The sequence below is a fragment of the Leptonychotes weddellii genome, chromosome 6, assembly GCF_054177405.1.
Source record: "Leptonychotes weddellii isolate Sample4059 chromosome 6, ASM5417740v2, whole genome shotgun sequence".
In the NCBI taxonomy this organism is placed as follows: Eukaryota; Metazoa; Chordata; class Mammalia; order Carnivora; family Phocidae; genus Leptonychotes; species Leptonychotes weddellii.
Window position 1 is genome coordinate 127,950,970 of NC_138374.1, and position 26,760 is coordinate 127,977,729.

General features: G+C 41.0%; 2 protein-coding genes and 1 pseudogene across 2 annotated transcripts in view; 1 reads left to right on the plus strand and 2 right to left on the minus strand.

Annotated features, from left to right (window-relative positions):
- IARS2 (isoleucyl-tRNA synthetase 2, mitochondrial) overlaps positions 1–19,198 on the plus strand; it is a 53,936-nt gene extending 34,738 nt beyond the window's left edge. The window contains exons 15-23 of the mRNA XM_006744924.3: positions 7,554–7,662; positions 9,492–9,594; positions 10,982–11,107; positions 11,920–12,051; positions 12,866–12,972; positions 13,715–13,860; positions 14,582–14,772; positions 17,149–17,293; positions 18,656–19,198. Of these exons, the coding sequence (XP_006744987.2) occupies positions 7,554–7,662; positions 9,492–9,594; positions 10,982–11,107; positions 11,920–12,051; positions 12,866–12,972; positions 13,715–13,860; positions 14,582–14,772; positions 17,149–17,293; positions 18,656–18,798 (1,202 nt within the window). The 3' untranslated portion in view covers positions 18,799–19,198. The remainder of the gene's footprint in view (positions 1–7,553; positions 7,663–9,491; positions 9,595–10,981; positions 11,108–11,919; positions 12,052–12,865; positions 12,973–13,714; positions 13,861–14,581; positions 14,773–17,148; positions 17,294–18,655) is intronic.
- Positions 6,892–7,355, minus strand: LOC115944752 (small ribosomal subunit protein uS8 pseudogene; annotated as a pseudogene).
- Positions 19,199–19,438: 240 nt separating the features above from the next.
- The window catches only part of RAB3GAP2 (RAB3 GTPase activating non-catalytic protein subunit 2), a 77,299-nt gene continuing 69,977 nt past the window's right edge, over positions 19,439–26,760 (minus strand). The window contains exons 24-27 of the mRNA XM_081823210.1: positions 24,449–24,538; positions 23,978–24,199; positions 22,573–22,731; positions 19,439–22,371 (exon numbers count right to left, since the gene is read on the minus strand). Coding sequence (XP_081679336.1) covers positions 22,216–22,371; positions 22,573–22,731; positions 23,978–24,199; positions 24,449–24,538 — 627 coding nt within the window. The 3' untranslated portion in view covers positions 19,439–22,215. The remainder of the gene's footprint in view (positions 22,372–22,572; positions 22,732–23,977; positions 24,200–24,448; positions 24,539–26,760) is intronic.

Sequence of the window (26,760 nt, forward strand, 5' to 3'; positions counted from 1 at the left end):
AAAAAAAAAAAAGAAATACTTCATTGAATGAAATGAGTGGTAAAAGTGCACCTAAGCAGTAAATCATTTTTTTCTGTCATATTTAGATAATTAATTCAAAGCAAGAAAACTGATTTGTCATTTAAACATGGGTGTTGCCTGCATGGAAGGCCACCAGAACATAAATAAACTACCTCTGAAGACAATACACAAGTCCAATTTTGAACTGTAGTTTCTACTTTTTCACTGCGATGCCCTGTTCCTCCTCCTCTTCCCCTAAATCAGTCAGTAAAAAACCTTATGAGGTCAGTCAGTAAGAATTGGATTAATTAGCTTGTATTTTATCCCATTTTCCTCTGAGCTTTTTTTATTCTTTTGCAGTAAAAAACTGCAAAAGATAGGGAGAAAGAATGAAGTGGGAAAGAGCCCAGATACTAAGTAAGTTCATAGTTCGAAAAGCCATAAAGCAAAGGTGATTTTCCTTAAAAGGAAAAGAGAGAGAGGAAGAGAGAGAGAAGGGCTTTCCTGAGAAAGGTTATTATACTTTTCATTCTCAAATGCTTGTATTAATTCTAATAAATGATTCAGTGTCTGCATATTTCCCTAAGAGTACATTGTTGCAAGATAAAGTCAGCTTGACTTTGAGCTTAATTTAGCTAGTCTTCATCAGTACAAGAGGAATTTGGTGATTATAGCATACATAACTGGTTTTACTTTTCGCGGACAGGTTTTGTAGCAGTGAAAGAGATTTGACTTATGAATGTTAACACCAGATCAAGTACCTGTTTCATTGTGAGTTCAAGTCAATAGTACTTAAACTGAAACTGAACACTTTCTGAAAGGGAATAGCATTTTTAAATGAATCATTTCTAAAAAAATTCTTTAAACGTTTACCAAAGGCGTTAATTATTGCAGTGATTTTAAAATAATTAATGTTTTTCAAAAATTTTAAACAGATTTTATTTTTTAGAACAGTTTTAGAGGAAAGTACAGAAATCCCATACAGTCTGCCTCCCCTCCCCACAGACCTCCCCACTGTCAACCAACACTACAGAGGTCCGTCCGCTTGTTACTGTTGATGGACCTCCACTGACAAATCATTATCATCCAGGGTCCACAGTTTACATTAGAGTTCACCCCTGGTGTTGTATGTTCTGTGGGTTTTGACAAATGTATAATGACATGTATCCACACAGAATAGTTCTACTGCATGGAAAATGTGCGCCACCTCCATCCCTTCTTCCCTGCTAACCCCTGGCAACCACTGATCTTTTCACTGCCCGTAGTTGTGCCTCTTTCAGAATATTACATAGTTGAAGTCATACAGTATGTAGCTTTTCGGGTTGGCTTCTTTTACTTAATAACATGCATCGATGGTTCCTTCATGTCTTTTCCTGGCTTGATAGGTCATTTCTTTGTAGTGCTGAGTAGTACTCTATTATCTGGATGGGCTGTAACTTATTTATCCATTCACCTAGTGAAGTAATTAGTATTTTAAAATACTTATTCTACTTCATTTCTGGTTTTTTTCCTAAGGTTTTATTTATGTATTTAAGAGAGAGAGCATGCCAGAGAGCAGAAGGGGAAGGAGAGGAAGAGGGATAGGATCCCAAGCGGACTCTCCACTGAGCACGGAGCCAGGCCTGGGGCTCCATCCCAGGACCCCTGAGGTCAAGACTTGAGCCAAACCAAGAGTCCAATGCTCAGTTGACTGAGCCACCCAGGGGCCCCTCTGTTGTTTTTTTTTAACAAATAGAAATAACTTGAAGCAAATAGAAAAACGATGATTTTTTGGAAGAGAAACTAAGATTTACAAGTAACTTAGATTTACAAATGACTTTTTTTAAAAGGTCACCCTTTTAAGAACATATATAATACTTTTTAAAAGCCTAATTTTAAAAAATTAATAATTATATTTTAACACTTTTTACAAATTATTTTGTAAATGTTAAAATGTTAGCAGTGAAAGAGATTTGACTTCTGAATGTTAACACTAGGTCAAGTACCTGTTTCATTGTGAGTTCAAGTCAATAGTACTTAAACTGAAACTGGAACACTTTTCTGAAAGGGAATAGCATTTTTAAATGAATCATTTCTAAAAAAATTCTTAATTAAGATGTTACATTGGTTAAGCAGTAGTTTTGACAAAAGGTTTTGTGCTGGTTCTACAACTTGCCTTCTTAAATGCAATAATCTTGCTTAAAATTTATCAATTAAGGTAAGTTAAACAAATCTAGTAATGAAATTATGGATTAGTCAAGTTTTTTTGCTGGTTTGCTTTGATAGTTTTTTTTTTTTTAATAATTGGCTTATTCTTTATTTACTGCCATGACTGAATCATAATCTTAGAGATTTATTGTTCTGAACAGTTTATTATTCCCTCTAAATACTAATTTTTATAACTTTCCTAGAGAGAAAGTTGCCATAATAGAAATACTTTTTGCCCCATGGTTAACTGCTACTTTTCCTGGAATTTTACAACTCCCAGGTTTATTTCTACCTCCATAAGAAAGTTGCTATTTTTTCTTTTACTAAAAGGTCTGGGGTGCATGGCTGGCTTAGCCGGAGGATCATGCAACTCTTGATCTCAGGGTCATGAGTTCAAGCGCCACGTTGTGGGTAGATATAAATAAAACCTTAAAAAAAAAAAGATCTATTCAGAAAAAAAAAAAAGGATAAAAGATTAAAAACTAGAGAAATAACTGGCGCCATTCCTCCCTCTTATACACTGCTATTGGGATGTAATTTGGTGCAGACTTACTGGAAAGAATGTTTGCATTATGCATCAAGAGCTTTGGAGTGGTTTTAGTCCTTGGACCAAAAAAATTCTGTTTGTAGACTTCTCTCCTGTTGAAGTAATCAGATCTGGATGGAGAATTATGTGTGAGGATATTCATTACAGTGTTTTTTTTTTTACAGTGTTATTTCTGACAGGACATGATTTGACACAGTAGCTCATTGTCCATGTGTAGATAAATGACTTTAGCAACATGATATAAGTTCATATGACAGAATAATATGCAGCCATTCAGTCATGTTTTTGAAAAGTAATTGTGGGTATGGTTTTATCTAAGGGCATGTTACATTTTAAAAGTGCAGAATACAAAAAAAAGCAGGATGCAGGCAAATTATCTTGATATGCTAACAAACTCATGGAAATATTGATGAGCATAGACAGAATACTGGAAGGAAATACGGTGAAATAAAGTGATTATCTCTAGGTAGTGGGATATATGTGATTTTATTTTTTTGAACTTTTCAGTGTTTTACCAATTTCTTGAAGTGAGAATGTACATTTGTTAGAAAAACTCATTTCTAAAAATAAACTTGCAAAAATAGGAAATAGTCCAGTAATTCATTATATGAGGTTGTACAGTAGTTCCACAGTATTCCAGTACTTGAGCTTGACTTTTCTTCCTATTTCTTACCATCCAAGACTAGACTTATTTTCATTTGGAGAGTTCACACAAGCTTTAATTTTTTCATTTGTTGTCCAGAACTTTGCTGTGCCCGATCTTCTCCTGGCCCCGACCCACTCCGTCTTTCTCCACTGGTTTCACACACCACCTTGAAAGGCTGTGGCTTGCAGAAATTTTCTGGGACTACACCCCCTTTTCTAGGATGACATTTTGCTTCTTACCCAGTTCCAGCAATTCAATATGTATATGAGAATGAAAAGACATTGAGACTTTACCCTTGATAAGTATTAGCTGTTTTGTCGTGCTCTTATTAATTGCCTGATATCCTCTTGTTTTATTAGAATGTTACAACATATATTTCCAGGACAGGATCAGAGACTATATATTTTTAAAATAGTTTAGGATAACTAATCACATTTTCACAAGTATTGTTTCATATAAGAATGGTTTGAAAAAAATACTCCTTTCGTAATTTACCATCAGGAAATACCAGTGCTCTTTATAATTAACATTTACTGATTGTTCATTATGTCCAAAGCATGTCCTCTTACTTCTTTAATCTCTAGAACAATCTTAGGAGGTAAACAGATTTTGGTGTTGTCCTCATTTTAGTGAAGAAGTGGGAACAATGGAAGGTTAAGCTGAGCCCCCACAGCTGGTCCACACCACAGCCGGACTCGGACCCGGGAGTCTGAATACAGCGCTTGCGCCGTCTTCAGATGGCTTTTGTCCTGACTCCTGTAAAGCCTTGGGGAGCAACCAGCTTTTTAGACACTTTAGGGCTGACGGAGATTTTAGAGATGATTGAAAGCCCTTGTGGTGTAGGTGTGTTAATCAAGGCTTGGGAACAGCATCTGTGCTAAGAGGCCAGAACTGTAGTCGGACGCCAGGCTAGGGACTGTGAGTGATCATTTCACGAGCCCACAAGCAGGCATCTTTCAGAGATGAAGAGGGTTTGCTGATACTTGCTGCTATTTCATTATCTACTTGTTTCAGGAGAAGATTGCCACCAGCATTCTGTTATTGATCATCTCATTGATGGTTGCCATATCCAAAATGTGGTCACCAGTAAGAAGTGAACATTCTGGGTGGGAGGGGATTTGAGCGCCAGTGTCATAAAAGTTTAGGGTCATAAATGGTTACAGATCAGGAGAGGAATAAGAAGAGTAGGGAACAGATGCAGCACTCTAGATGTTGAAGCTAAGACATTTTGTTCTTACTGCACATACGCATTTGTCTTGTTATAGCCTCTTAGACTTTCCTAGCTGCACAGACTGGCCGAGCTGTAGTTTTGCCTTGATGACACCCAGCACAGTTATTTTTATGTAACATAAAATCCATCTCACTAGTAATCAGCTCCAAGAAGGCAGCTACCAGATTTCTTTACATTCCCCCCTCCCAGTGTCTAGTACAGTACCTTTCGGGTAATAAGTGCTCAGAAATGTTGAATGAATTGAACTGGCTTGATTTAATTATTTTAATTTTGTCTCCTGCTCCACCCAGATACTCATTGTCACATAAGAATTACAACACTGAATCCTCAATATTAGGACATAAGGACAAATCTTCATTTCACAACTAAAAGGGATTACGGGGGCTTCTTAGAGTTGTGAGTTTAGATTTAAAATATGGAAGTAATCTTCCCCAAAGACCTCATGTTCTTTAAAAAAACAAAAAAAACTGGGGCACCTGGGTGGCTCAGTTGGTTAAGTGTCCAACTCTTGGGTTCAGCTCAGGTCAAGATCTCAGGGTCATGAGATCGAGCCATGTGTTGGGCTCTGCACTCAGCACAGAGTCTGCCTGAGATTCTCTCTCTCTCCCTCTCTGCCCTTCCCCCCCACTCACATGGGCTCTCTCTTTATTTTTTTTTAATTAATTTTTAAAGATTTTATTTATGTATTTGACAGAGAGAGACACAGCGAGAGAGGGAACACAAGCGGGGGGTGGGATAGAGAGAAGCAGGCTTCCCTCTGAGCAGGGAGCCCAATGGTGGGCTCGATCCAGGACCCCAGGATCATGACCCGAGCTGAAGGCAGACGCTTAACGACTGAGCCACCCAGGTGCCCCACGGGCTCTCTCTTTAAATAAATAAATAAAATCTTTAAAAAACCCCAACATTTTACTTTGAAAAGTCACAGAGTAAAGAAGTATCACATACCCTTCATCTAGATTTTCCAAAGTTAGCATTTTACTACGTTTGTTTTATATATTTTTTTCTCTGTATGTATATATAAACACTTTTCTGAACCATTTAGGGGTAAGTTGCAGACTTGATGCTCTTTTATCCCTAAATACTTCGGTGTATATTTCCTAAAAACACAACACTCTCTTGTATAACCAGTACAAATATCAAAATCAGGAAATCGACACTGATTCCATCCTGTTACTGACAGATCTTATTCAGCTTTCACCCAGTAATGTCCTTTATCGGAAAAGAAAAAAAATCGAAAGGGTCCTTGAGCCAGCCTAGGGTCATTTGTGGCATTTAGTTGTCCTGTCACCTTAGTCTCATTTTGTTCTTGTCTTTCGTGTCCTTGACATTCATGAATGTACAGGTTATTTTGTAGATGGTCCCTCATGATGAGATTTAGACTATGCATTTTGGGCAGGAATATCACAGAAGAGATACTGTGTCCCTTTCAGTACATCCTAACAGAAGTCACACGATGACTTACTGGTGATGTTGAACTTTGATCCCTTGGAGGTGGTGTCATCCTATTTTCTCTCTTTCTCTCTTGTGGTTATTTCTCATCCCATCTCCCTATAGGAATTGTTGCATTAGTAAGTATCTTGCAGGAAGATACTTTAAGACTGGAAATACCCTGTTTTCTCACCAAATTTTCACCTAGTGGTTAAGCACCCTTGAAGATTCTTGACTGAAATGATTGTTACTTACAATTACTTACAATGTTTGCCAAATGGTCTTTTATCTCAGATTATTTTAACTCTTAAATTAACCGTGGTTTATTGTTGAATGCAGAAGTAGCTCTCAAGCTTGCTTATACATATGTCCCAACAGATTTGACCACATTTTTTTCTTTTGCTATCTTTTTTAAAAGACTTGATTTATTTAGAGCAGTTTGAGATTTATAGCAACATTAAGAGGAAGGTATAGGGATTTTCCACATCCCTCTTGCCTCCACAGACACACAACCTCTCTCATTGTCTGCTTCCCCCAGCAGAGTGGCACATTCGTTATAAGAGATGAACCTACAGTGACACATCATAACCACCCAAAGTCCACAGTTTGCATTACGGTTCACTGTTAGTGTTGTACATGTTATGGGTTTGGACAAATGGATAATGGACATCTATCCATCATTATAATATCACAGAGTATTTTCACTTATAAAGTTATTAGATGCTCATTTTCATAGAAGATTTAACTGGAAATATTGATATTGGTAATTATTATTAATCAGTCCCTAATTTAGGTAGTGTTTTAGTCACCTGTGGTTAGGAGATCATACTCCAACATTTATTCTCTTTATCTTTTTTTTTTCCATTGAGGCATTTTATTTGCATGTATGTATTACATCCCTAGAAAAAGAATCCCAGGATTTTCCCTCCTGTGTGTTTCCGTCTTGCGTCTTCATGGTCCATGATGCCAGCTGAGGTTGTCAGTACAATGAAATCAAACTGGCGGGACGGGAGCAGGTTATTCTGCCATTTTTCTAGATCTTTCAGTTGTACATCACATCTGGGGCTGATCACTCCACACTTGTTTAACCTGCCCGTGAGGTTCACAACAATCTTCCCCGCTCTGTGATCATCAGTGATTTTAAATTCGCCAGTGTCACCATGCTTCATCATCACAGTGAGAAACCGGACGATGAATTTGGAGCACGGCCTAATAAGAACCTGGCATTTGCCTCTCTTCTCAGCATTGTTAATGCTCTTGAGAGCATCTGCCAGGACATTCATGCTCACCATTATGGTGGCACGGAAAGATGGTGGAAAGAGCTATTCTCTTTATCTTGATTAATAAGTGGGCAGTGAGGGTAAGAGCTCAAGTGAATGCAATCTAAGACTCAGGTATAACATGACACAGGAAATAACATGATTACTTTTATTATTTTAACACTTGTATACATATTTTCATTTTCCAATTTTAATTAACTTTAATTTCTGTGTTTTTTAATATTTATTTTTGAGGTACTGACCAAAGAGCAGATTTGTACTTGGAAGGAAAAGACCAGCTTGGCGGATGGTTTCAGTCTTCTTTATTAACAAGTGTGGCAACAAGGAAAAAAGCACCTTTTAAGTAAGTGTTAAACCTGAGCTAAACAAGTCTTCACACTTTGAGTACTTCTGCTGGGTACTTGCTTTATTGCGCTTCGCAGGTACTGCATTTTATTTTTACAAATTGAAGGCTCAAGACTTCCGTGGAGGAAGTAGCTGCAGATGTGGTAGAAACGGCAGGAGACCCAGAGTCAGAAGTGGAGCCTGAAGATGGGACTGAACTGTGCCATCTCCTGATACAGCTTTCACAGATGAGGGGTCGCTTCTCGTGGATGAACAAAGAAGTGGTGTCTTGAAATGGAATCTGCTCCTGGTGAAGAGGCTGTGCAGATTGTTGAAGTGACAGCAGAGGATTTAGAATATTATATCAGCTTAGCTGAGAGAGCAGCAGCAGGGTTCCAGAGGATTGGCTCCAAGTTTGAAAGTACTATTCTGGGTAAAATGCTATCAAATACCACATGAAACAGAGAAATGGTTCATGAAAGGCCGAGTCAATCACTGTGGCAAACTCCGTTGTCTTATTTTGAGAAATTGCCATAGGGGCGCCTGGGGGGCTCAGTCGGTTAAGCGTCTGCCTTTAGCTCAGGTCCTGATCCTGGGGTCCTGGGATAGAGCCCTGCATTGGGCCCCCTGCTCGGCGGGGGACTGCTTCTCCCACTTCCTCAGCCCCTCCCCCTGCTTGTGCTCACTCTCTCTCTCGCTCACTCTCTCAAATAAATAAATAAAATCTTAAAAAAAAAAAAAGAAATCGCCACAGCCACCCCCACCGGCAGCACCCTCCACCCTGATCAGTCAGCAGCCATCAACCTCCCCCAGCAAAACGATTACAAGTTGCTGAAAGTTCAGGTGATAGTTAGCATTTTGTAGCAATAAAATATTTCTAAATTAAGGAATGTACCTTGTTTTTTTAGACATAAAGCTATTATACACTTAGTAGATTACAGTGTAGTGTAGACATAACTTTGGTGTGCATTGGAAACCAAAAAATGCACTTGACTCACTTTACTGCAGTAGTCTGGAGCCAAAGCTGCCGTATTTCCAAGGTATGTCTGGATATAAAACACCTTTATTAGCTTAATCTTTTGTTTCATGAGAGAAATAAAGAGTTTGAAGTAAAAAAGAGAGAGACAAAGGAGACATTAATACAGAGAAGTCTTGTCACTGGTACACCCTGTTATTCCCACAAGAGGTAACATCAGCATTGACTGGAACAGTGGGGACATCTGTGAAGAGCTAGATCTTGAAATAAGGAAGACTTGACATGGAGGAATACAGAGAGGGGCACTCTACGTTGATTGAAGACAGCCTGAGGTCACATATCCTTATATTCGTAATATCCACAGGTGGCTAATGAACTGAACCATTCCTGTAGTGAATTTTACTAGATTGTTGCTGTCTCACAATGAAAACCCATCCCAGAACAGTTTCTGTGTTTGTTTCTTGTATAACATGCTTTTAAACACCAGTAGAACAACAGATCTATTTGTCTCAAATTGTCTTTTTGAAAATAATTTTGAGATGATAATCTGCTCTTTTTAAGACATACTTTTTCCTGGTTAATTTTAATGATCAAAATCAATACATAATAGATGCTCAGGAAATATTTGTGAAATGAATGTAAACATCAAAAATTTTTCTACGTATAAGTAAAGAGCTTACTGTCTGACAATCATGATAAATAGGCAGCTGAGAATTAGACTTTCAAGAAAAGCTTTCATACATAATCTGTTAAGAAAAATCCTGTGGGTTTTTTTTTTTTCAAGCTGAGGTACTCTTTTTAAGCTATAAATGATCTTCAAAGAGATCATTATAACTGTGTTTATTATCATAATGGCTGATTTGTCTTCTTAGGACAGTGGTGGTTCATGGATTCACCCTTGGAGAAAAGGGAGAAAAGATGTCCAAGTCTCTTGGGAATGTCATTGATCCTGATGTGGTCATCAACGGAGGACAAGTAGGTGGTTCTCTAAAACCTTTTTTGTTTTGGGGCGCCTGGGTAGCTCAGTTAAGCGTCTGCCTTCGGCTCCGGTCATGATCCCAGGGTACTGGGATCGAGCCCCATATCGGGCTCCCTTCTTGGTGGGGAGTCTGCTTCTCCCTCTGCCACTCTCGTGTTCTCCCCCACTCTCTTTCTCTCTCAAATAAATAAATAAAATCTTTAAAAAAACAAAAACAACTTTTTTTTGTTTTAATGCTTTTAAGTTGGCAGCCAAAACCTTAATGTAATTATTTCAGTGTAAAACAACAACAAAAATATCAACACCAACCATCTTTTATGCTAATAGCAGATGCCTTACCATGTTTTAAATCTAGACTTTTTTTTTCCTCCCAAATTTTTATTTAAATTCTGGTTAGTTAACATGTAGTGTAATACTGGTTTCAGGAGTAGAACTTAGTGTAAATCTAGACTCTTAATGATTTTAATGAAAAAGAGAAGGGCTGGGATTGTGGCCCTGTTGGCTCATTTCAGGTCTGAATCTCTAATTAGGTTCTGAACCATGCTATCCACCTCCCCCCCCCTTTTAAGATTTATCTATTTTAGAGAGAGAGCATGTACGTAAGCAGGGGGGAAGGACCGAGGGAAGGAGAGAGAGAAACTCCCCACTGAGTATGGAGCCCAACGTGGGGCTCGATCTCATGACCCTGAGATCATGACCTGAGCTGAAATTAAGAGTTGGACACTTAACTGACTGAGCCACCCCGGCGCCTGATCCCTTCTTTTAATTGAACTTTAAAAATTTGTGAAAATTTATTTAAAAAGACAAAAATTTACAGTTACATGGAAACTGTGTAAGAAAAAAATGAGATTGCAACTTCGTGTTTCATTATTATATTCTTGGAAATTATACACTTTAAAGCAAATCGTTGATGGACATCAGATCTGGGGTTGCTAATAATTTCCTTTATTTTGGAGTTGCTTTCAGAAAAGAAATCACTTGTCTGTTATTTTACTCCTTTGGCTTTTTACTGCCCTCCTGTCCAAGAATCCTTGCTGTATGTGGAGTTGCTGGGGAGTGCCGGAAGGGAAAAGCAGCCCCTATATTCCCCTCCGCCATCAGAGAGGCGTCGGGGCCCCACTGCGGCCCCAGCTGTGCTAGAAGGACGTGTGCGGACACGCCCGCATCTGCGCAAGCAGCGAGACTGCAGAGCGCACGCTTTCGCAGTGTGGTTTACGCGCAGCTGATTCTGAGATTGTTAGCCCTGTTTCATTACGGTGCAGAGGGGTGTGATGCCCAAGTTGTGCTCAAATATTTCTGAGGAGGAATACCTGAAACATTTGATCACCTAATTAGAATTGAAAGCCATTTATATGTTTACATGTCTTTTTTCTCCACTGAAAGGATCAAAACAAGGAGCCTCCCTACGGTGCTGATGTCCTTCGCTGGTGGGTAGCGGAGTCCAACGTCTTCACTGAAGTGACCATTAGTCCATCTGTACTTAATGCTGCCAGAGATGATATTAGCAAGGTCAGAGTCATTATTCTTCCTGTTTCTGAATAAAAGGTCAGCTGAATAACTTTTTTTAAAAATGAGGAACATTTTGTTTGGTATTGCAAAACAGCAATGGGAAATGAGTTTCTATATGTTGTGAGCATTTAAAAATAATGCTGTGTTTATTTGTTTAAAAATATTAATAGTGTAATCCTAAAAACTTTATATACTGTCTTTTATACTTTATAAAATATAATACAAAATTATAATTTCATATACTTCTTAAAAAAAATATTTATTTGACAGAGACCTAGCGAGAGAAGGAACACAAGCAGGGGGAGTGGGAGAGGGAGAAGCAGGTTTCCCACGGAACAGGGATCCCAGGACCCTGGGGGTCATGACCTGAGCCAAAGGCAGACGCTTAACAACTGAGGCACCCAGGCGCCCCTGATTTCATATACTTCTCATGTGCTCAATGACCTTTCACATTTATTCCGTTTATCTTTATTTTTGCCCGTGAAGCAGGTGAAAATAACATTTTTACCTATACAGATGAACAAACTGGGCCACTGAAAGGTGGTTTGGCTTTATAAGGTTACAAGAAATATAATGAAAAATCAGTCTTCATGTGTAAAGTCCAGGGGTTCTTTCTATAACTCAGCTATTGAAATGAGAGTCTCTTTTTTTGCATTTGTAGTCTCATTTAGGAATGATATTTTTTAAAACAGTATCCCATTAAGAAAGTAACATGAGTTGTATAAAAATTATAGAAAAATAAAATAACTTTTCAGCAAGAATTGAAGGCCTCGTATATTTTTTGACTGCATATTTTTTCTCAACATTAATAGCTCAGGAATACACTCCGCTTTCTTCTGGGAAATGTCGCTGGTTTCAACCCAGAAACAGATTCTGTTCCTGTTAACAATATGTATGTCATAGACCAGTACATGCTGCACTTACTGCAGAATTTAGCAAACAAGGTAAGTATGAATTAATAAGCTCTTGGAAAATAGAAATATCAGTACTGCTGAATGTTGAAATTGGAATTGTGTGCCGGCAGAACAGATACTACTAGAAATAGTAACCATTGCCCTGAGAAGAGTTGTACTTGATAAATTCCACACATTCTAAGGTTGACTTCAGGTATGAAGTCTTAGGATTTCTTTCCTGGTTTTTCAAAAGACTATCAGTACCTGGTGGAAACGTAGGCCCAGACTTCCCCTCAGACAACATTTTTCTCTCAAGATCAGCTTTATGTATTTCTCCAAGAAGGAATAAAGTAGGGCCGTATTTTATCTGCAGATGAACCCATCAAAGTATAGAAATAACTGAAATGACTATTCCTATGTGTTTTGTAAGATACTTCTCATTTATATATAAACACAGATAATGTGTTTTCTCAAAAATTGGAAATGTGGTTGCTTCCATGTACCGTTAAGTCAGAGACATGCAGATTTTTGCCCTATTTTACTTTTCAGGCATAAATGAGGGAACATTGGTAACTTGCATTCTTTGCTGTTTTATAATGGTGTAGTTTATCAGTTTAAACCTGATCCCTTCCTTTGATGAGTGTTCTATCTAGTTCCAAAGTAGAATAATCAGTATTTTCTGACGGTAGTTGAATTTGATACCCAGAAATGTTTGAAAGATCCTCAGTCACTCTTGCATATCTCCTTTTTTGTAGTTGTCTGCCTTTGAAACATATTTTGAAAAGGTACATATTTTGCTCATGATGACTTGCATTTTCGTTGGCTTACCCCAACTTCCAAATTTATTTTGGCTTTTGTCCCCTAGATTACTGATGCATATAAACAGTACGATTTTGGAAAAGTTGTTCGGCTGTTACGAGCATTTTATACCAGAGAGCTCTCTAACTTTTATTTCAGCATAATCAAAGACCGGTATGTATGACTGAATATTAAAATATTCAGCTATTTCTTGAGTGTCTACAGCAAGATGGGTGACATTGTGCAGTTATTAAGAAGTTGGGTTCTCAAGTCAAGTGATAATACAAACCTCATAATGTGATTATGAAAAGAGAGAATGTAAGGAATGTGCTTTGCGCTGTGTTTGAGGAAGTCAGTGCTCAGTAAGGAATAGGTGCCAACACAAGGTGACGAGTATGGTACCTCTTCTCGGGAGTTTGTAAATTTTGAGGAGGAGAGACAAATAGACAGGCACCTGTTACCATGATGACACATCGTGTAGATCAGTGATGCGCTTTTAGAGGAAGGCTTGGTGCTTGGTCTTCACTGACAGCAGCCAGGCCTATGTGAGGATCGGCCCCAGGCCATCGGCACCTCCAGGACCTTACACGCAGGGATTGGGACTCCCTCTGAACACACTGCTAGGACTGGAAGAGAAGCAGCCGCAGCTAAAACCTCCGTCGTCCTCTAACACACGGTTGGCCGTCTCAGCCAGGCAGTGGCTAGGGCACAGCTGCTGAGAGAGGTGCGGAGGAGGGAGGTGGGCTAGAGGACCCAGCCGTACAGTTATGTGACAGTATCTGCTGCTTGAGTCCAGCGGTGCTCCGAACCGTAGCATTCGCCCCACGGCAGGAAGGAGCCCGCCTGAGGCGCATCCTGCCTCCGCGCCGCCCTTTGTGTATAAAACATCCCTGCTGAGCACATGCTTCTCGTTCAGGCTCTACTGTGAAAACGCAGGCAACCCCAAACGGCGCTCTTGCCAGACCGCATTAGCTGAAATTTTGGATGTCGTGGTTCGTTCTTTTGCCCCCATTCTTCCTCACTTGGCTGAAGAAGTATTCCAGCACATACCCTACACTGAAGGTAAGGAGTACTTGATGTGTTCCTGAGATGAGAAAGGCCCTTGATGAGGACTGCAACCTCAGATCTCATCTACTTTGTGGAGGGGGTACTTTCTCGTCCACAGTGAGCGCTTTGTGGCAAAACATGTCTTGGTCCTTTAGTCCTTTGCCCTCCTTCGTCACGGAGTAGGACGGATTTCAGACAGCCTTCAAGCCACCTTGGGAGTGCATTCTGAAATGTATGGGCAGCTTGACCATACTGCAAAATCAGTTTCTTAAATACCTTTATAAGTGTCTGAAATAATGTTTTAGGTTTTATTGAAACCAAGTGTAGGGCCTTTTAGTGGATATCTTTATAGTAGTCTTTTCCCTCTGTATTAAGCTTATAGAAAATTAGGAACTATAGAAATTTAGAAAGAGGAGGAAAAGTCACTCAGAATTTGTCTTACTATCCAAAGACAACTGTCAATATTGGGCTATTTTTTTCTATTTTATTTTCTTCTAGGCATCCTTTTTTCCTTTGGGATTTTACTATAATATTTTATCCTTTGTTTAAATTTCAAAATGTGAATATAAATGGTAGGCATTTAGAATAGCTCCATAATATTTACTGTAAGTACCAATTCTTGTTTCCCATGAATAGTAAATATTTAATGGTTAGATCTTTCTATACAGTTTGGAATGTATGTAAATTACTTTCACTTATTTTTTATTTTTTTATTACTGTTTTCTTTTTTTCAAAGACGCCCAGAGTGTTTTTCGTACTGGGTGGATCAGAACCAGTTCTGTCTGGAAGAAGCCTGGGTTAGAGGAAGCCATAGAGAGCACTTGCGCCATGAGAGATTCATTTCTTGGGAGCATCCCTGGTAAAAACGCAGCCGAGTACAAAGTCATCCTTGTGATTGAGCCTGGGCTGCTTTTTGAGATAATAGAGGTGAGAATCCGTTTGTCTCTTCGGAAGGGATGTTCGTATCCTACCGCTTCACCTGAAATTTGGCTTTTAAAAATCTCTGTATAAGTAAGGTTTTTTTAGTTTAGAGATCTTGTAATCCTGATATTATCACAGGTTCTTTGTTTCCTCCTTCTCTATGTTTCCTTTCCCTTCTACAAAACATGCACTCTGTTGCTACATGCTTTGTAAGTTGGGACAGGGAAGGTGCAACAGAGTCCTATTTGAAATGCAAATCCTCAGGGCTGTTTAGGTAAGTGACAGAAACCGATGACATTATTATTACAATACACAAAAATTGAGGGTTTTGTGTTAAGGAGCTAGTTTTTGAGAATTTTGTCCATCTGAACCAGGTTCAAAACAAATCTAAAAAAGATCTCCATCTTTTTCTCAGGAGATTTGAAGAAAATTCATTTGCTCCAGCAAATTACCATGCCATCTCAAAGCATTCCTCCTATTTTTATTTCCAAAAGAACCATCAAGGTTTTCTTCTTGGCATTCTTAATGGTTCATTGGCCACATTGGCTTATAGCTTAACATATTGACTCAGGATTTTTTAATGCTTGAGAAGAGAATTGACAGTATGCTTTTTAAAGTTTTACTGCTATCATAGTTTTCTAAAAATGACCATCTCACTTGGTTGGTATGGCAGTATCGTAGCCAATGAGGTTTATCCGAGGCGCGATTATTGCTGATTGGTTGGTAAGCTCAAGTTCAGTTCTTAGTAATGTAATTAAGATTTGAGGCTTGCAGTCTGTAGGAGATTATTGATCAGACAGCAGATAATTTAAGTAAGATACTCACATTTTAAAATTTATAAGTTGGAAGGCACCTGGGTGGCTGAGTCCGTTTAAGCATCCAACTCTTGATTTTGCCTCAGGTCATGCTCTTGGTCACCCGATCGAGCCCTGCGTGGGGCTCGTGCTCAGCACAGAGTCTGAGATTCTCTCTCTGCTTCTCCCTCTGCCCACCCCCCCCACACTCTCTAAATAAATAATCTTTTTATAAGTTGGGAGGGGTTTGACTCTGACTCCTTTATTTTATGAGCAAGGAAACTGAAGACCACTGAAACTGTGACCTAGCTAAGGCTACCCAGCCTGGTATGGGGCTTTTCTCCTACATGTCTTGTGTCTTCTTGACTTCCTTAGTTCTGAGTAGTTAGGTTAAAAAAAATACAGCTTGTTTGGATCATTTATATTGGAAAAAATACTTTGGGATTTTTAAAAATAATGTATTTTTCTTAGGAATTACACTAGCTGTCAGAGGGAGTTCTGAATCTATGAATTACTAATTGCATGAATTTGTTAAAACTAATCTCTTTGAATCTCCTGTTTTTTTCTTGAGTTTTTAAAAATTTCTATTTGAGAGAGTGTGCAAGCAGAGGGAGAGGGGCAGAGGGAGGGAGAGAGAGAGAGACTCTCAAGCAGGCTTCACACTCAGCACGGAGCCCAACTTGGGGCTTGAGCCTGTGACCCTGAGAGCATGACCTGAGCCAAAATCAAGAGTCAGCCACTTAACTGACTAAGCCATTCAGGCGCCTCTTGTTTTGTTTTTTTGTTTGTTTTTTTTTTAAAGCAATGTCTGTATTAGCTTATAAACTCATTTTGAAGATCAGAATTACAATGAAAAGTGTAAAAATGCTTATCAAACATCCAACTTTATTGTACTTGAGAATAGCTCTGTGCTTTATTCAGTTGGCACCTTTGGTCTGTGTTGCTAAAAGCAGGTCTATTTAGATAGTATCTTACCACCTCTCCTGATGTGGGAGGCAGGACACAGGGAAAAGCATTCTGGGCTCTGCGGCTCACAGACCTGGGCTAGAAGTACAGCTCCACCACTTACTGCTTGAGAACCGTGAGTAGTTAACCCCTTGGAACAGGTTTCCTCGTTTGGAAAATGGGATAAGAAACACCATGATGATTAGAAACAATGGACATTTAGCATCTAGCATAGTGAAGTGCCTGTCATAGAGCATATTATATAGAGAGCACATACTATTGCCTGGAAATTTTTAATTAAAACCTTTCATTCTAGGGGCGGCTGGGTGGCTCAGTCGGTTAAGCGGCCGACTCTTGACTTTGGCTTAGGTTGTGATCTCAGGGTCATGGGATCGAATCCCGCATCCAGCTCCCTGCTCATCAGGGAATCTGCATAAGTTTCTCTCCCTCTCTCTCCCTCTGCCCCTCCCCCCACTCACTCACTCTAAAATAAAACTTTCATTCTAATTGATTTAATAGATTAGCTCAGGAAATAAGGGTACTTAAGGGGCACTCACTGAACATAAGAATTTGCAGCGTTAATTCTTCTAACCTCAGTTTGCAGTAAACATTTAGACAGTAACCTTGACATGCTTATTCCCAGATGCTACAAGCTGAGGAGACTTCCAGCACCTCTCAGTTGAATGAACTAATGATGGCTTCCCAGACAACTTTACTCTCTCAGGAACCACGATCAGTAACTACAGATGTAATTGAGCGCAAAGGGACATTCCTGATCAATTTAGAAGGTAAGGAAGAGGGAAAGATAACAGGTGAGATGTGGAGAACAGTGATAATCGTAGGTCGTCTCCAGCTTTGCAGGGGATCAGGTGTGTTCTAAAGGCAGGTATGTTCTTGGAATACATCTTTTTATGGAAACTGGCCAAGTTTCTAAACCAGCTTTCAGAAGTGTCCTACACGATGATCTTGGGAACACAGGGCTGGTGAGAGGAGAGCGCTTTCCTTCCTGTCCTGTGAATAATGGTCATCGTAGGTGACGTTAGTTGGCCTCACTCAGGATCCTGGTCCTGCCTAGCCTGCCCCTCCCATTGTGGACTCGGAAATTTCTTACTTGCACACCCTATATTAAAAGATTTAGCCAATCTTCATGAAGGGTTAAGGAAGAAGTTTTCTGGAACTCATTCCCACCGTGGGATCTCACGAGCAGGCAGTTGGTAGGTATTCAATAGGGGACTTTTGTCTGCCTACTTCATTCTCAGTGATGGCGTGGAGGCGTGGTCACGTAACAGACAATGGCCGCAGGTACTGTGGGGACGGCAACGCTCCCCGTGTTCCTCATGGTTGTTAGGTGCCATCAGGAGGCGGGAGGCTCATTTGTGGGCATCAGTCGAAGTCTGAGGCCTGGAAGCACTGACCCTGTAGTAAAGATCCTCACTTGCTTTTCAAAATGTGAATGTACATTCTCTATATAATGGCTAGAAAATAATTTTCTTCACTGTGTATTATTTAGGCTGAAGTCTGAGAGTACTCATAGTGGAGAAATTTTTGTTTTTTTGTCTAAGACAAGGTTTTGTGTTTTTTTTTTTTTTTAAGAGAGAGGTGTGAAAGAGAGAGGTGGAGGGAGGGGAGGAGGAGAGAGAGCTTGAGAATTGTAAGCAGGCGGCACATCCCACTTGGAGCCTGACCCTGAGATCATGACCTGAGCCGCAATCAAGAGTTGGAATGCTTCACCAACTGAGCCACCCAGGCGCCCCTAAACCAAGAAGGTTTAAGTGGGGACACTGCAGTTGGCACTGTAATTTGGCTTTTTAAAAAATTCTTGTCTTGCTGGAGAGGCAGTGTAATTTACCAGCACTGAGCCCAGATGAAGAGCTAGAAGGCCTGCTTTGCCTGGGGAGATCGAGAACTTGTGACTTGGGGAACATCAGTTACCCTCTCACTCAGGGTCTCCGATCCCTCAGCTGTCCTCAGGGGTCAGGGTGTGAGTCCACTGTCATGGCCGTTTACGTAATGTGGCAAATGAAGCCGTACTGACCAGCTTTCCCCAGGGGAGGGAGAAAGCTTTGAAAAAGAAACACTGGCAGAACCACTCAGGAAAGAGAGATACAAGTTGAAAGGCCTGTCAGTCTTCCTGTATCTTTCTCTCACAGGTGGGGATATTCGTGAAGAGTCTTCCTATAAGGTAATTGTCATGCCAACTACCAAAGAAAAATGCCCACGTTGTTGGAAGTACACGGCTGAGTCTCCAGATGCACTCTGCCCCCGATGCACAGAAGTGGTGAGTGGAAAGTAAGAGCCACTCGGCCGTCGACAGCTCTCTGAGCAGGAACACCCTGCGAGCACCGAACGCGAGTTCAGAGGGACTGTTCACAACACTGCAAAGAGGAAGGCCTAGGTTTAGGTAACGAATGGAAGAGTAAATGGTGGAGGATAAGGGTCAAATTTCAGAATTACAAGTTTTTCCTGTAGCAGATAAAAAATAATGTGTGTGTGTATATATATATATACATGCAGAAAAATACAAATATGCAGATGGGTCTCGATATATCCATAATGGATTTATTCAGAACAGAGACACTGGGTATGTTTGACTTTAAATGTGGCTGACCAGAAAATGTTTTCTATTTTATAAAGCTTCTTGACTCCATATTTAAGTTCTGTAACATCTAAAAATAAAGGCAACTGGAAATTTACTGATACTGATGAAGTTGTAAAAATCAAGTAAAAAATACAGTCTTGAAGGAGAATGGCAAGAAGTGTGTTTCCCTTAAGAGACAGAGTGATTTCATTCTGCCTTACTAGTGAACATCATCCTTTTCACAACAGCTAGGTTTTTTGTGTGCATTAGAAAGAAAACATCACCAAACTTGTTATTCTCATACAAGAGGGGAAAGAAAATCTTAATACTGGTATTTATGAATGTTGAAACAACATGAAAGCTGAAAATTTATTTCACTAATATACATAAGTTCACAACACTGGACACAGAAAATAGAAGTATGTACAGAATGTCACTACTTACAGTACATTACAATAGATAACAGCATTTTATAAACAATTCAGTATTGGATTAAAACCTTTCTAGGGACGGCTAATTCTATTCAGCAGAAATCTAACTTTTAGAAGCCCAAAAAATTCATTTCTGTCAGGGTGAGGGAGGGCTTTCAGTGTTGCCATGGAGTACTTTAAAAAGATTTGTCTCAAATGAAATGAACCACAGCAACTCAGTAAGTGAACATTATATTCCATGTAAGCTTAATATTACTGAATCTGTTTTAAGTTGTAATTAACCACTTAAAAAAAAAGCAATTTAAATGTAACAGTGCTTACTTGTACCTTAGACAAATTTTTATAACAAAGAGTGAAACTCTCTCCATTTCTTATTTTTCTTTTTGCAAAAGTATGAAGCATTTAGAAAGTTGGTGATGTGTTCCTCTTCACCTACGTTTATCTGGCTCTTCTAGTTCTACATTTAAACATAACCTGTAATGTAGAAGTTACGATTATTTGAACACTTCTGTTTTTCTTCAGCGTTATAAAGTGGAATTTAACAAGGTACAGATGCCTGTTTAATGTTAATGAAGAAAGGTGTCAGGGGAGCGGGCAGTTCTCGCTAGGAAAACACTACTGTTACTGGCTTCCCATCAGAAAGTGCAGCATACCTTTGTTTCAGAAATCACCCATCCCACATACAATTTAATTCCTTTATTTGTGGCTCTTTCTTGGTACAGAATGTATACACAGGTATTTTCTTCTCTCAGATTTATTTTAAAATGCCTTGATGAAACAGTAAAATATTTCACTGCTTTTCTTAACCATATAGCTCAGAATTCAATTTTAAAATTCTTTGCACGGTAAACTTTAGGATCACAAAGGTAACTACAGATTTGTAATTCAGTGATCTGTTATGGTCCTATGAACCATATTTCAGCTTATTAATATTCTCAACAATCCCCAGATCTGTGTGTCCTACGAGAATAAGTTTAACCAGGTTTATTATCTAACATGTTTATCAGGTACCCCCCTTCCCCCAAAAGTGATAATCGAATCAAAGTGAGGGTGTAAAGTTTCTTTGACCAGCCTCCAAAATTCATAACTACTTTCAGAGTATGTAGAAAAATCACAGGAAGAACGAATCTTTTAGAATGCATATAACACGTGACTAGATAAAGCTAGATAGGTTTACAAGAACTCATAGGACCGTGTCTGGATGGGCCAGTGGGGATCCCAGCAGAGGCGGGAGGCTGGACTAGCATAAGGTCCTTTTCGGTGCTGCTACTGTACACGGTGTGCGCCTCGGTCAGATTTACCGGCCCTCACCCAAATACCCAAGACCTCTTAAAACTTTATCTTTCAAGATTTTTAAATTAAACAGTAATTATTAAGTTTTAGACAAGTCTTACTTGGATGTCATCTTTTAGTTAAAAATAATTTAAATTGGGATATCCTCAAACATGAGAATTTTTTCTTCATATCCTTGAGGGGCCTACTCCTCAGCTTTATACAGTTGGTAACGTTGGCTTCTTACAAGTAAGTGAAGCAACAAACTTCCGTATCACAATGAGTTACTATGAATAACAATTGTGATCCATGACAGAGAGCAGTAATTGCACTGCATGGCTACATTCCAAAGATCCACCCTAATAAATATTTGGTATTTGTAGAGCTCAAAACACTTTGTCTACAGAGTTTTGGTTAATCTGGTTTTAATCAACAAGTAATTATTCAGCACTTGGACTGCTCTAGGCACTCTAGGGTACAAAATTAGTTGTATTTTATTCCCTCAACCCAGCTGTGAGGTAGGTTTGCAAAGCTACAATATCACTAGGCCTTTACTGTTCCCAAGAACAGATAACGTTACCATATCCCAGAAGCAGACATTTCTAAACACTTGTAGGAAAAATAAACTGGACTTAAATTTTTAGCATCTTTGCCTTTTTTTAAAACATAAATTTTACAAGATAATACATTTTTACAATGACCTGATGTGGATACAACTTCGAATCTTGGCAAAAAGTAAATCTTAACTTATATCGTACTTAATTTTGCTGTGTTGCTTGCGTCTCAGAATCTCAGTTTTGGCAAGGACAACAGGTTAAGGGTTCTAATGTTTAGTGTCCCTTCTGATGAATATGATGATCTCGAACCCATTCCTCCTCCAAAGCAAGGTCATCCTCCTCCGGTGGCGGCAGCATAAACCTCTGGGAAAGAACCTGTCCGCGTCCAGAACTCCAGGCGGCAGCCCAGGATGTTGGATTTAAGCATGCCAACAAAAGCGAGTGGGATGTTTCTCTAATTTTACTGATGGAGACTATACATGAACACATGTGAAATTTAATTACAGTAACATTTCGAGTACGAAATATAGAATCTGGTAAGAACATAATCTGTAAATTATAACCCATTTGAGATAGCAAAGTTTACCCATAAAGCTATTTAAGTGCTTAAATTAGAAATAAACAGTAAAACATCTGTGTTAGTAATTAATGGTATCACTGATATTTGTTTATATTTTATCTTCAATATTAACCAAAGGAGTGGAATTTAGCCAGGACTGCACTTTTAAAAAGTAGTATGTATTTTTATTCATTTTACAAAAGAAAAAAGACATACTCCCTCCATCAAATTCCAGAGCTTACTATGTAAAATTACCATGCACTAATTCATGTTCTAGTCACACAATTTGAGACCGTTTTCGGTAGGGTACGTGTCATAAAGAAGGGATAGATACGGCTTCCACAGCTTCAATGAGGTGTAAGGCTAAACTATACTGCCCGTGGTTTTCTGGTAAAAGCTCGATGACTTTATTTACTAGTTTAGCTGTCGTTGCAATTGGCACTTCTGTGTTTTGAAGATCTTGGGGGTTCTGCAAATGGGACACAAAAATAATCAGTTACACACAGCAGTAATCGTTACTCACTTAAGAGTTGTCAGGATAGTTCTTTCCCAGTAAGAATTCTTCAGAACGAACTTAAGCTCCTAATTTAAATTTTCTCCTTAACTGTTACTAAATACGCCTTTAAGAAACCATCCAGTGACCCGACCGATCTCACGCGCTCCTACTTACCATGGCTTTCAGCCAAGTGCAGAGCGTGGGGGGAAGTCTGGCCAGCAGCTCCATTCCTCCTCTCGTCTGGGCGTGCAGGAGCGCGTGAGCCAGTCTCTGCCCTGTTAACACCAGCAGCTGCGAGGCGAGGACCTCCTTGTCGTGCACCTGGAGACTGGCCTGAGGAAAGGAGCACGGACAAGTGTGTATGTGGTAAGAGCTGGCAGAGGTACTTAGTCTAGGAACGGCTTTGCCAGTGAAGAGTCTAGTTCACTTCTGAGCTGCGGCCATGTATACAACCAAAGAAAAAAAGTCCAAATCAAATTGAGCGTTCAAAATTCAAATTTCTGCCCACTACCGAATTTTTCTTATCCCCTAATATCTCGATGCAAGTTTCTGGCAAAGGGAATTCAATCACATCGTGACTGCTTAAAACCTTCTGAGGGCTTCTGAATACACTGACTGACTGTGCGCTGTGAGACACTGGACGTAACTCCTGCCCACCCCCGCACCTCCTCTCCGACGTCTTCATCCTCGCTCACTACGTACGGTCCCCCACACCGGCCCTCTAGCCTTGGCGCTTCTACTTGCATCATTTCCGCCTCAAGCACTGTCGGCTCAGTTTCCTGCGTGAGTGGCTGCATCTCATCCTTGGGGGCTCGGTTCAGCTGTCCCCTCTGACCACCGTATTGTAGTAGCTCCTGCTGATTCCCGTGGTCCCGTTTCTCTTCACGGCGCTTCTCACCCGGTACGAAATGGAGCACGCTTGCGGCGCCGCAGCCTCGGGTCAGGATCTCAGAGTCGTGAGATCGAGCCCTGCGTCAGGCTCGGTGCTGGGCAGGGAGCCTGCTTAAGTTTCTCTCTCTCCTTCTCCCTCTGGTCCCGACCCACCTCCCCCGCTTGCATGATCTCAAAAAAAAAAAAATTCAGCATGCTTTTCTGCTCCTACCAGCAGACTGTCAGCTCCATGAGGAAGGAATCCTGTCTGTTCTGGGTACCGCTATGTCCCTTTGCATAGAACAGGCCTGGCACACTGTCGGAGTTTATTGAACACAGGCCAGAAACAGGAATTTGGTTACACTTTTATATTTAGTATTCTGTTGTTTTTGTGCCTAGAAGTCCTAACAAAAGGAAAAGCAAAAAGCTCTACTGGAGACCTTATGGATTCTTTTTTTTTTTTTAAGATTTTATTTATTTATTTGACAGAGACACAGCGAGAGAGGGAACACAAGCAGGGGGAGTGGGAGAGGGAGAAGCAGGCTTCCCACTGAGCAGGGAGCCCGATGCGGGGCTCAATCCCAGGATCCTGGGATCATGACCTGAGCCGAAGGCAGACGCTCAACGACTGAGCCACCCAGGCGCCCCATACTCCAACCATAATTTCTGTGACTTGAGCCCCCACCTCACACTCAGAGGGTGACATTACCTCTTCTCCTAAGTGGTCCGCACCGTAGTTGTAGAGCTCCCCCACGTAATGCCTTCGAACCACATCTTCACTAACTTGAAGGTGATGAGCCAAATCCACAGCTAGAACTGGCCAATCTTGGTCTTTCCCAAAAGGAGTGGTCGGTGCCTCTTCTGGGGACTCTCTGTCCTTCACGACTGAATGCTGAGCCTGGACGGCCGCGCTAACGACTTTCAGTAAGAACTTGCCGACGGAGAAGGACACAGCACCGTCAGTATGCATCATTAAACAACGTCTAAATCACAGTAATTGGCTTTCCTGTCAGTGAGGGTGGCTTTTCCATGGAAATTATTTATCAAAAAGGAACGTATAATTGAAAGGAAAATTAGCTTTCAAGAATACTTTGGAAGTGGTCATTCTTCGAGGCCAGCTAAATTTTTCATTTCCTACTTTCTTCTGAGACAAAAATAAAATCCGTTAACTATAACTTACCTGTTGTCGTACAGAAATAAAATTTGGATCCATTTCCCCACTAGGTAATAACTGAATTGAAGTTAGGTCTTTGAAGAATGCATTTTTCCCCTAAAGAGAAAGAAAAGACCAAGAAAACGGCTAAGTATGGATTATTATTAAGGGAAGGACAGAAAGATTTTAAAAAATTAAGTCATCTAATTAGTAACTCATGGTTGATTCTACTTGAACAGTAACATTTTAGAATTTTATTAATTTTTTTAACAATTATCTAGTATGTGCTAGGCAGCCTTTGAGGTCTGGCCCCGCTTCCTCCTGGTACGCATGCCTTGTGTCGTCCGTCCCTGCCCCGTTCCTTGAGAGGGGGCTGGACTCACTGCTGGCGAACAGAATTAGGCGGACGCTAGTGCTGCTTTCAAGATTAGATGACAGAAGGGCTGTAGCTTCTGCCCTGGGTGCTCCTGTTCACTCTTAACTTGCCGTGAGGGAAGCCGGCTGCCATGGTGTGACCTGCCCTATTTTGGGAGTGGTGCCTATGGCGAGAAGAGTCTTGCCTGCCATGTAAGCTTGCAGGTGGATCCTCCTGCCGCCCCCAGTGGGGGCTTGAGATGGGACTGCAACCCTGGCTGAAACCCTAACTGCAGACTCAGGAGAGACTCTGAGCCAGAGGCACTTAAATAAGGGGCGACACACATTCCCACCCCACAAAATGTGGTTTTCAGCCACTAAATTTTGAGGTAATTTGTTATGCAGTAACCAATAACTAAGACCTAGCATGTACTCCGCATCCTTTTAAACACACTTATTCAACTGTCTGCAGACACCCTGTTTAAGAGAACAGACGTGTATCTGAAGACCCAAAGCAGAACACCAGAAAGTTGGATTTCAGAAGTTCCTTGGAAGGAAATGTAATACGGAGCAAAGAGCACCAGCCTTGGGAGGTTGGGAAGGCCCAGGCTCTCGTCCCAGGCCTCCCACTTCCCGCTAGGCCATCTGGGTTTACAGACGACCCCATCGTCCTGGGCTGCTGTGTTTTGCCCCGCAGTCACCCCGGGTACCTTCTAATGGACTTTCTAGACCCAACTATCTAGGACTGTAGGTCACCTAGTGTGACTGCCAGTTAGGATAAAGCTCCTCATCCTTTAGTGCACTGCAAATTGGACATCAGGGGCTGAAAGTTTTTCCACAGGGGCGCCCCCAGGGGTGGCTCAGTCGGTTGAGCGTCTGCTTTCGGCTCAGGTCATGATCCCGGGGTCCTGGGATCAAGCCCCGTGTCGGGCTCCCTGCTCAAAGGGGAGTCTGCTTCTCCCTCTACCCTTCCCCCCTGGCTCTCTCCCCCATCTCAAATAAATAAATAAAATCTTAAAAAAAAAGTTTTTCCACATACTCACACATAGTCTGTTACCCTGTAGTTTCCGCCCGGTGGTCTTAGTTATTATAAGGGGCTGCTCTACACGGGGGCCTTTGGGGTGGGGGATGTGTATGCACATCTGTAACACCATTTGGTATTTACTACGCTGCAGACACTGCTAAGCCCTTCATGTGCAGTATGTCGCTTCACCCTCACGACAACCATAAGGTAGGCCCTGGAATGAGCACTTCTGAATGAGGCAGCGGAGGCGAGGGGATACGCAGGAAGACTCACTGGCCTAGTCAACGGCAGGGCAGGGTCCTGATTCACTAGCCACACCGCACTGCCTGTCTGCATGAGTCTCAGGCGGGCTCCGGCACCGCAGCACGATACGGGCTGAGACCGCCGTGCTTGTCCAGTTCTGGATGTGTTCAGTTTCACAAACTCCCTTTTTGGGGGGAGGACTGAGCTAGGCACTTCATTTTGGGTTTTCTTTTAAAAAACAAAACAAAACAAAAAACTCGGGGTCTAGTGATGGAGAGGAATGGATGGATGTGATTTAAGGAAGAATCGACAAGAATGACTTATAGTCAATGTGGGGCTTGAAGGGAAGTTTCAAGAACTTCAAGGTTTCCCATCTGCGCCATAACACAAGCAAGCACCCACCCTGCCGGGGGTTTAGGAGGAACAGCGGTTTAGGTCAAGGGCGGGGGGGCTGAGGGGTGGAGGTGTGTTAGATAGGAGGTGTCTGAAGTCGCACAGCCCATCCAAAGAGAGACAGCTGATAGAAATACACGCTTCGGGGGCGTGCAGTTGGTTAAGGGTCCGACTCTTGATTTCGGCTCAGGTCATGATCTCAGGGTTGTGAGATCAAGCCCTGTGTCGGGCTCTCTGCTCAGAGCAGAGGCTGCTTGAGGATTCTCTCTCTCTCACCCCCCCACCCCCGCCCTTCCTGCTCGCGCTCATGCACTTTTGTCTCAAG